Source organism: Protopterus annectens, chromosome 2.part2, assembly GCF_019279795.1.
Source record: "Protopterus annectens isolate FY-2018-M chromosome 2.part2, PAN1.0, whole genome shotgun sequence".
Classification (NCBI taxonomy): domain Eukaryota; kingdom Metazoa; phylum Chordata; order Ceratodontiformes; family Protopteridae; genus Protopterus; species Protopterus annectens.
This window is the reverse complement of record NC_056730.1, coordinates 274,628,381-274,640,093: the sequence shown is the minus strand read 5'-3', so window position 1 is coordinate 274,640,093 and position 11,713 is coordinate 274,628,381. Positions and strand designations below refer to the sequence as shown.

Here is an 11,713-nt window from a genome sequence, read left to right as displayed (position 1 = left end):
ACAATGTTTTTCATACTCAAAATTAGAAATGATAGCATTTGAAAAAAAAAAAAAAACATTTCACAGTACTCAGTTATATGAGTCATGAATTCCTTAGAATAGAATGCTGCTTTCAGAGAGATAGCAGTGCAGTGATTAAAACAGCCATCATCTTTATCTAACTTTTACATAATCAACAAATAAAGTAAATGTATTTCAATGTGACCTAAATTCTTTATTTTTGATCAGAGAAGTAGAATGTTCAGCGTTGTTATAGGGTGTTTCATGGAAAATGCTTTAGGGCAGTTCCTAAGGAATTAGATTAATTCATACTTGTGAGATAAATTATTTGACTTTAAGAACAGAAGGGAAATTATGGCTTGTTCTCGCCAGACTAATTAGAATAATGCAGCACCTGTTTCCTACATAGGGACTTTACAAACAATAATCTTTGAACAAATATGTAAAACAGAATGAAACAGCAGAAGTTGTAATGATAGTGTTCATCAATTACAAATAGAGTAGAAACATTACTGTTAAAAGTATCATACGTTTATAGTTAGAGAAGTGAGCACTGAGTGCTCTCTTCTGAAAAAAAAAACACTCGATGCTAACATGCATTCAGAACTAAAAAAAAATGGCTCATGAATCACAATAACTTGATTAATATTAAAGGTCACAGAAGTTAACATTTCATTAGCTGAACAGAGAATTGTTATCTTAAATCCAAAAATACATGTTATCTGTGAATGAAGTTAGTGTATACATGGAACATATTCAGGCTACAGCTAATTTTGTTCAGCACCTGCCTTTGTCTGTGATTGCAATTACTTACAGGAAATAGAAAGGCAATACAGTGTATTTGGATTTTGATATTGCATACCTGGACATCTCTGTTCACTGCACCTCTGTACCTCTTCACTACTTCCTTCACATTGATGCCCACTTGTAAGTGCACCCTGGCATACCCGGATTCGCTTCTCCCAGCCACCATCACATGACTTGGAACAGCCACTCCAGTGCCCCCACATATTCCACTGTCCATTAGCTGTAAAATGTATTACAGGTTGATGGAGAACAAAGTATTGATAATGTTCCACTGAGTTAATACCATTTTACTGTCATATGTTGCAAACAATCTAGAATGAAATAGCACATCAGTTTGTACAAAAATACATTTGGTTCTATATTGCTAATAGAATATTTTATAAATTGTGGTGCTTTATATATTTATCAGGCATGTGATTTCACAGATGAACTGTGTATCTTCATCATTAAATACATTTATTTCTGTTCACAGGTCTGTGTTTTTTTATATACCTACATATACACAGACAAACACCCACAAGTTTGTATGCCTGCATGTGTGTGTGTGTGTGTGTGTGTGTGTGTGTGTGTGTGTGTGTGTGTGTGTGTGTGTGTGTGTGTGCATGCACATGTGTGTGTCTGCATGTCTGTGTGCCTGTGAGCATGTGTGTGCATTCTTGTATATGTGTGTGTGTATGTGTGTGGATGTATGAGTGTGCACTGCAAGAAATGTATATTAAACGTCTGGACATGCAGAATTAGAATTTCAGTATCTCAGCCTTCCTCTAATGTCATTTTTACATACATTTTTCTATTTTACTAAACAACTTCAAGAAATTGTTCAGGAATTTTAATTGTATTTCTCATTTTGCAACATTTGGCCTTTCGCATAGTGATTTATCATACTTAATTCCTGAAAGCAATACAATACTTAAATGAACTCAGTCATGTTTTTTACAACATTTATTTAGCTATTTATTCATTTATTTATTCAGAAATCGGGTAAATGGGCTGATCAAGTACACCATATTCCAGCACCACCTGAGGCATTGGTGCTACAACCATGTATCTGATAAAGAATTTTAAAGTGTTGCAGATACAGAATACGATACAATGACATTTAACAGCTACATATAAAAAAATCAATTTATTCATAGATACATAATAAATGTAATTTATCAAGGCAGATATTTACAGAAGAAATGCCAAGACCTTGTCTATGAAGAATTTAAAACAAAATACACAGAAGCAATGCCTGTCAAAATACTAACACAATTAACACATGTGTTCCCACTCCAAAATAATCAGTATCTACATTGATACTGGTCTAAAATAAATCTTATCTAAGATTAAATCTGATTTTGGACTGTGGCATGTAGTGTCTATCCAGCATTACCCTAAAATGGATTAAACAAAGGGTCTACTACAATTACTCATTTGCCAGTACCTCACAGATTTGCTTTCTGCCACTTGCTCTAAATGGCAAGTGCCCTAACTCCCACTAGCCTGGTCTTTCATAATTACCTAACCCTCTCACCTCTGAACTTTACTGAATACATAGGCCTACCACAGCCTGAATACTAATCCTAATATTCCCTGTTAGTCCATAACCCCAATTTAAATTCTCACTTCCTAACTCTAGCTGTAACATACCCTTCTAACTACTTAATCCTAAAGTCTCCGATTGCTCCCAAAACATAAAAGTCCACTCCCATAATCCTAAAATTACTGATTTCTTCCTAACCCTAAAATCCTAGCCCTGCTCCTTAATCTTAAACTCCACTCCTGCTCCAGAAACAAAAACTTCCCTTCTGCCCCCTAAACCAAAAGTTACAGATCAGTCTCTAAGCCTAAATTACCCTCCTGCTCCCTAACCCTAATACTTCCCCTCCAATCCCTAAGCCTAAAGCACCCTACCCGTCAATGCCTGAAATACTAAACCCCACTCCCACTCTCACCCATTGGCTGTGGCACTTACCTTGCTCAAACCTAGATACATTTTCAGTTGAGTTGTGGCAGCTCTATTCTCTCTACCTGGCTGTTGCACCTCACACAAACATGCAGTCAAGTTCAAGCATGAAAAGTAGCCAGTATGGCCTGTTTCTCATATATGCTGCTTCTAAAGCAAGAGAAGCAGCCCATATGAGCTACACAATGTCCACATACTAGGCTGTGAGTCCTTGCTCTTCAAGCTCCTGGAATTCAGATGCTTGTCAAACACCCCCAAAATGAATAGGCCTTGGGTATTCTGAGGTGACAGAAAGTGTTGTGACTCCCGCCAAGTATTTTCCTGTGCAAAGAAGATGTCACATTTTGCAGAGATAATGTGTAGCTAGAAGGAAGCTACATTCAGTAATAGTTTCCTTTTCAGCTTTTTGGTATGACAAGCTGGTACTTTCACTTGCTGGCTAGAGACAGGAATCAACAACTTGCATAGATAGCAGTGTGCCATAATGTAATAGTTTCAGAAGAACCTGTGACAACAGGAACTAAATTATACTACCATGGAAGAGTATGAATATGAATATAAACAGCATCAGTACCAAAAGAGGCTCAAAGGAAAAGCAGACATGTAATTCTATATACTCATTTTAATTTGTTATGATTTGTTTGCTAATAACAGCACTATAGTTGGTGATGAAGTTAAGAAAATAATCAATCTAGATGGCAGCAGAAAAATCTAACTTTAATGGCTGCCAACAGTCATCAGTTCTAAGCATGTTTTCTATGTTTAGTTCTATCTGAGAAAACCATGAAAGAATAATGTTGTGTTTATGTTTATCAGCAAATTTCTCTTGGCACATCAGCAGCATATATTATTAAAATCAGTCTGCAAGCCCATCTGCTTGCAATTTTCTTATATCGCTGAAACAATTTGACTGATATAATCACAGTGGTTGCTTTACTCCTCCTGTCTAAAAATAATTTAGTATACAAAAAGAGGAAGAGAAGGGACAAAGGACTGAGACCTATGCGATTGTATCACAGAGCGCTCCAGGACATGATATTGCCTTTCGTATTTTAAATGGCATACTTTTTTTGGAAAGGTAACATTAACCCATTTAGAAAAGGTGTTAGAAAGTCATGACAGATTCACTGCTAAGGTATTGGTGATGCTACTGAATTTTTTTCTAGATACACAAAGACTGTAGGTAACATTCATAAGACCATTACCCATGTTTTCAAAGATGGCGTCAAAGAATAGTACGTGTGAATTATGGTTATGTGATAAAAGCCACAGTTAATCACTGAAGACAATGGCCTTAACATTTTAGACAAGGTGACAACCGCAGGAACTTTATAAAGGAAGGGGACCATGAAGGACATAACTAATAGTTTAAATATGTATGGTAGACATTTAAAATATAGTGAAAATTACTTGAAGGCATTATTCCCTGGTACTGCAGGATGCAAATAATTAAGTGTAATACAAACATATTAATATCTGATACATAAAATACTGCACATATTCTATGCAATAATCATTGGACATTTTCAAAAATTCAGGTTAAAATGTTGCAGCTTATGTAGCTCCATTTCAGCAAAACTTACTGCTTTTCACATATCATAGTATTAGTTACATTTTCCCATCTGTTATTATAGTTTTAGAAATGTGGCTTGAAAAAAATGCAGACAAATATATGTCTAACATTAGACTTACATGATTTATTACACGACTTACATTTACTAAACCAGCAATGGCAAAAAAATAGACAGAAATACACAAAATCATACTCGGAGGCTCTAAATAAAAACCTGCAAAAGCATCGGAGACCTCCAAAGCAGACACCCAAACAATCTGCACCTCCCGTCACAAACGAGACAACACATAAAACACAATCCCCCGGATTCACGAATCCTCTGTGTAAGACTTAATAAGTCTTACTCGGATGCTGCAGTTGAATGGTATAATGTCAGCGTGCCATGAATATGCATGAGGGTACGCTGACTCAAGTCATATAAGGACCGTGTAAGAAAGCAGGGGGCGTGTCAGATTGCCAAGCAGTCGAAATGTCCACACCCCTGCAAGTGTTTGAAAAGTAAAAGCAAATACACAAGAGCGAGTCTGCTCAAATGTCCCTGCACCCAACACCACACTCCCTGATATTGTAAACCCCCATCACAGTTATAAAAAGCAAAACATTAAATTTATTTTTTTAAATTCCCAAGACAGCTGCCCTTATTTGCACGTGTGTGCGCGGGTGTGCCCATTGCTTAGCTAGAGTTAGCAATTCTGGCATGGAAGAGCATAAGAAAGAATGTTTATGCAAACCACACAAAATAGCAATAGCGTAATGGTAGAGCGTTCGCAAAGAGAAGAGGTATTCACGGTTCAAATCCCATCACTCCCCTTCATATTTATTTTTAAATCAGTATATGAAATAATACCAGACAAATATAGGTTCATAGGTTCATAGGTTCATACTAGGCTATCTGCCCGAGGGCATTTACAAGCCTAGCCCATAGTTTTGTGGCTTACGCCACCCCTTTAGTATGGGGAACTATACCCATTATTTTGCTGTGCCTCTGTTGAGCAGTGACACTGAGGTAATCCCTGGGGTATATCTGCGATCTCCCATCCATTGGTCAAGATTTCTCTTGAACAAGGCCAGCGAGGTGCTCTGCCTCACATATACCGGGATTTTATTCCACAGCATAGGGAGTCTTTGGGTGATGAATCTATCCCTCCAGCACGTCCTATTAATAGCCGTGTCGAGGTTTAAGTCTCCGCCTTGTGGCTCTGACGGATCTAGATTTTTGAGGTGAAGCATATTCATCAAATCTGGGTTTGACATGGCCTTGTATGTTAGGCAAAGGTCACCTCTGAGCAGCGGTAAGCGACTGAATAGAGCTGGAGTTCTTTCAGTCGGGCAGCATAGGACAGATGTTTGAGACCCTTTATCCTTTTGGTGAGGAACTTTGTGGCCTCCAGCTGCTGCAAGTGTCGGGTCAGATACATTCCGAATGGGGCATTGTACTCAATCATTGGTCTGATGAGTGATGAGTATAGGGAGACTATGACCTCCCTTGATCTAGATGAGAATCCCTTCATGATAAGGTGGGCAATGTAGAAGGTCTTCCTAACTACTTTAGCTACATGGGTGTCGAATGACAGACTACTATCAACCTGGGTCCCCAGGTCCCTGATAACTTCTTCTGTGCTCAGTGAATTGCCACCTATTTGGTAGCTAGGGGTAACCTTGTTTTTCCTGAAGGGTATGACTATGCATTTTTTGGCATTTAACTTTAGGCCATGGCTCTGGCACCAGTTATCCGTTTTTGTGAGACCCTTCTGAAGGATATCTGTGTCAGATGTGTTTTCTACTATGGCGCCCAGTTTGCAGTCATCTGCAAACTTTGTCAGCCATAACCCTCCTGTGTTTGCTTGTACTTCGGAAAAGTAGATGCCAAACAAGAGTGGGCCCAGGACTGAGCCCTGTGGTACACCACTTGTGACAGGCTTTGAGTCTGACATGGCGCCAGCAACTCTGACCCTGTGGGTTCTGTCAGTCAGCCAGTTTGCAACCCATCTTGTGATGTACGGGTTAACATTTAAGCTGATGAGTTTTTCAATGATACCCGAGTGGGGTATTGTATCGAAGGCCTTCGCCAGATCGAGGTAGGCTGTATGGACTGCCTTTCCCTCATCAATGGCATGTATATGTGTAAATAGTACTAAAACGCGGTGAAATGGCCAATGTATCAGTGAACAAAATAAATATTTTAAATGATCCTGATATATAATTGCCTGCAGTTAAGCAGTGCTTCACCCAGTGCAATAGAGTTGCCCATAGTTTAATAACGGTTAACCCAGTGCAATAGAGGTGCCCATAGCGAAATAGCACTTTAACCAGCGCAATGTGTTTGTGCGGATGTGTGCACCGTGCCAACCAGGGCACCGAGGAGCAACGTAGAGCAAAGTTGCTTAAACACAGCCACACCCCCTAGCCTGTCTGGACAGTATGAAAATAAAAAGAATGACAAGGTTTGAATCCAGGACTCTGTGCATCACAAGCAAAGTACAGAACTACTAAGCCATGACAACTTGGGGGAAACAGCCACTGTTAACATACATATACTTACTAATGGTAGTTTAACCATTACTAAGCAGGTCTGCAGTCAGCTGAGAATTAAAAAAAATGGCCAATCACAAAAAAGTGTGGGAAATGCGGCATATTTAAGCCCCATAGGTGGGAATATATGCCATAACTGATTGTAGCTCACATCTGCAGTTAGAATGGCTAGTGTCGGAGAGGGAACACGCTTCTGAGCGCAACGTTGGGGCATCAAGGAGTCAAAATACATGGTTTGGCTCCTTGTCCACCGTCATGAGTCAAGACTCCTGCAGGGCCAGCTCCAAGGGAGGGAGTACAAGGCAGAGGCTTGGAACCGGTTAGCTCATGACCTCACCAGTGCCACAGGCGTTCCTCGGACTGGTGAGCAGGTCCGTCACCACCATGCAGACCTGAAGAGACAGAAGCAGGACCACCTGAACCAATGGATACAGGAGGCCCGTGGGATGCAGGATGCCCCACAACTGAGTATGTAGCCATGGAATGCAGTATGTAAGAATTGATAATTGAGTATGTATAACGGATATGTATGTCTCAATATCCCTTCATTTACTTTACAGCTGCAGGTGACCGTGCTGCGAATCAGCAAGCCTATGCTGATAGGCTGCTAAGGCTGCACCACCAGGCAGGTTAGTGATTATTCTGCATGTATTGTTATATAAAATATGGGAGAGAGCATGAAAGAAAGTGTTGTAGTCCAATAATACAACCATAAAATTGCCTGAATAAGTCCTCTATATGTACTGTCAGATAAAAACGTCAGAGAGGCAGAAAGAGAGTGTAGTAACCCATTAAGAAAGGTAACATATGTCTGGCATAATATCTCTGCAGACACTGTCATATAAAATAAGTGAGTGAGCCCGAAAAAAGAGTGTTCTAACCTATTAATAAAGGTATAATATGTCTTGAACATGTCTGCCATATGCACCATTAAAACAAATAAAGGAGTGAGCTTGTGGAAAAGTGTGTAATGCCATTAATAATGGTCTAAAACCCAGAGTGTGTCTGTGTTACAGAGTTTGAAATATTGTTGTACCCTTGCATTATACAAATAGTACTGTTTGAAAAAGTGCTGGTAACCCAGAGTTGTGCAGTCCCATATAAAGTGGGTGATGGAAGTGCTAGTAGCTGTGAAGCATATATATAGTCTGCAACAGTCAGTTACTGGCTGGCATGCATAAGTAAATCTGGCACACATGTAGCATGTTATTTTTTCCCTAGAAATGTGAGTGTGTGTCAAGAAATGCAGGGTTCTGTACAAATCAAAGTGAAAACGTCATGTGAAAACATCCCAGATATGTAGATAAAGAAATAGAAATGCAATCAAGAAATATGTAGCAGTAACATCTGCATCCTGGACAGTTAGTATGTTAGATATAGGTCAGGCATATATTGAACTAGCCAAACCCGTTACACAACCTAATGTATGGTGGCAAGTGTAATAATACATGTAAGGGATATACACCTGCAGTCACTAGGAATGTAGTGTAGACTAAAAGGTAATTATAAGATGTTAACCAAGGTTTTTTTCTACACCCTACTGTATGTGCATAAACCATGCAATTCCACACCTCAATGGGTGTGTGTAATCTTAAATATTTGTTGGGACATATGTCCTATTGTTCTATAAATATCTGCATTCACGTTTATGCATGTGCCCTGTTTAAACACCAAAATCATGGTGGCCTGTTGCTACCAAACATCCCTGCATGCTTTTGGAATATCCACTGTGGTCCAATATATGCATGTGTTATGCTTGCTGTTCAACTGTTGGAACCTTGGTGTGTTGGGTTAATGGGAATATTACTGCATGCTGTTACAACTAAATTGGAATGCTGTTGTTTATGTTGTAATTAAATACACCTACTCACAGAACGTATGGGAAGGCCGGTCCCAGCAGACCCACCTGTCCCTCCTCAGCTGGCGAGTACACCTGGCACCAGCAGGTCCGGTGCCCAGCCCGGGCTCCCCTCCTCCATTGGTCCTGTGCCACCTTCGGGTGGAAGTGCTGCAGGGGATGGGGCTCACCCACCCATGCAAGCGTGGGTGGAGAAGGGCCACCTATCACTCTTCGAAGGGTCCGGGTTGTGGTGCATAGGGAGATCCAGCGTTCAGTCGCTGATCCCCTATGCCAGCTTGAGGCAAGAGTGGCGCGTCTCACGGGTGAGCCTGCCCATCCTTATGCAGCCCCCAGCACAGCCACCTTCGGGGCTGTGAAGGTGCAGTGGTGACTGCCCATGGGTGGGGATCTCAGTTCCACTGTTACCATCTATGGGCTCATGGGCTTGCGATTTCCAAACATCCGACCCCGTCAATTGTGTTCACCCACCCCATGTGTTATACACCGCCCCTGTATGCGTCTTGTCTGTCTTGTCTGTTTACCTCCCCAACCTACCTCCCCAGACATACCTACTTCCTCTACCTCACTTTCCACTCTCACCTGAAAAAAAAAGGGCAATCTGTACCCACAAAAAAATTACGCCCCATACATAGCTGCCCATTTCGCACACATGTCCATTGGACATGTAAACTGATAATTATAATTGGCAGTACAACATACTTTGTTGTCCTCACCCCTCTCCCAGGGGTGGAAGGTTTCAAATATCACTCCAAATGTATTGCATATGCATAGCTATTGCTGGTAAAGAAATGGGCAGCTATCGACCTTCCCTACACCTGTCCTGCACATCCCGAGCTTGTTTACCTACTGTCTGTCCCTCTTTGTGCCCCCTTTTTCACCAATTTCATATCTCTCCATTTTCTTTTCTTTCAAAGAAATTAGTGCAGGGGTTAGTGGGAGTAAGCACGTTTAAGCAGTAGTAAGCAGGTTTAAGCGAGTGTGCTCATTTGTGCGCTTAGCTAAGCATCGTTAAGCATCGCACAAACCCACACAAGCCCGCTTACTACTGCTTAAAAGTGCCTTAGCCATTCTATGGCAGGGCCCTTGTTCTGCTGAGCAGCAAAAGAAAAAAACCTTGGCCAGTTTCGAACCCCAGACCATTGACACAATAGACTGCATGAATTACCACAAAGCCACAGCAGATATACAAATGACTTGGTTCAGAAATAAATATATTATGCATTACAATGAGGGAATGTAAATGGAAATTAGGAATGGTATAACACAAATCCTGTTCTGTGGGTCTTTACCAGCAGTTGTTGTGGAATTGCACGACATGACTGTGAAAGGAGAACCAGCCATCCTAGCAGGGAATAATGTTACAGTAACACCTTACAAACACCACACAGTATCAGACCAGGATAAATACTGGCAAAGTTGAATAGGGCAGAGGCCAGACTCCCCAACTGTGACTGCTTTACAGGGATGTCCCTGATTTGTAAACCAATGTTAACTGTGCCCCACTGAATCACTCTGAAAAGTACTAACTGTAAGCAGGCAAGTGTGGAATCACACGTAGTGAATAATGTCAATAGGTGACAGTAGACACTGCTTGCACGTCAGAAAAGGTGTACTTATACATATGCTCTGATTCCCAAGACAGTCTCAACTGCAATATGTCAGTAATATATTGCAGGTGTATCTCACTTATATGTACCTTTCACTGAGGCCGTTCAAATATATACCTGAGAGTATCTGAGGCCTGGCAGAGGCAGAAACACACAGGCATATCAGCATTACTGCTGTTACACACTCTGCAAATAGCTTTGGAAGGAGTTCCACAAGTATGCCCATATGTAGGAATACAACACAGAAATATCACAGGATGTAGCCATGTACTGCTAGCAAACAACTGTGACAATGCCAATGTGCCCTGCTGAAAAGACTGGTGTGGTGCACAAACAAAGTATAATAGGCTAACCTCTAGCTACCATCTGGTCCACAGGTGTGAGCTACAAAGACAGACTACTTGCCTTGATAGACTAACAGGTACACAGCAACCCTGTAAGTTCAGTAAGATAAACCTCACATGATAATAAAAAATGCTCTTTGCAGTTCTGCACCCCTACCCAAAGGTACAACACACCTGTGTATTCAGGCAAAAAAAACAGGCAAAAAACAGGGTGTAGGTATGCATACTCAGTACTGAACTATGTCCAGTTGTGTTGAGCAGCCTGTGTTAATGTCAACACAAACAAACCACAAACTGTTCAGAAGTGAGTAACGTAATAATTACAGTATAGCAGTTTACAAACACTGCATGTGCCACAGGAATACAGTGCAATAACCACATTTGTATGGCAGTTAATTGTGTAGGTCAGAAATAAAGTACATACTCCCATGTATCCTGTGTTAGCATTTGGAGGGGTGAGTACATGTCTACACTGAGAAGTGTGTACTGGAAGCAGCAACATTCAGGTTTGAGTACAACATGCATATAACTGGCTACAACCCTTCAGATAAGAGACATATACCAACCTTCTGACTGACACAACGGTGTCCAGAGCAAACAAGCATGGGCCCCAACTTGGAAAGCTGAAAGGGCTACGCCTACCTAACCTAGCATTTTATAGCAGTGGGCTGCAATCACAGTGAGTAATGCAATCAACACACAGCAGGCTGCATGCAATTACTGAATGGTGGGCAGCAATTGGTGCAGAGGCTGTCACATACACAAGTGCAGATACCTAGAAAAGCAGGCTGTACCTGCAGTCCTCACATGCAATTCTATCATTGCAGGTGCTGGGAGATAGAGAGTGAGAGAGAGAGAGAGAGAGAGAGAGACCCGGACACAGACAGAGACAAAACAGAGAGACAGAAACTGAGACATAAACCGAAATAGAGGGGGGAAACGCAAAACAAACAACCAAAAAAAAAAAAAAAAAAAACCTACAAAATGTAACATACGAAGCAGGGAAATACAAAGGTAAGGTATGTAACTCACATGTATGTG

General features: G+C 40.9%; 1 protein-coding gene across 1 annotated transcript in view; it reads right to left on the bottom strand.

Moving 5' to 3' along the window:
• Positions 1-11,713, bottom strand: part of ADGRB3 (adhesion G protein-coupled receptor B3) — a 3,555,978-nt gene that overhangs the window by 2,247,112 nt on the left and 1,297,153 nt on the right. The window contains exon 7 of the mRNA XM_044063870.1: positions 863-1,027. Coding sequence (XP_043919805.1) covers positions 863-1,027 — 165 coding nt within the window. The remainder of the gene's footprint in view (positions 1-862; positions 1,028-11,713) is intronic.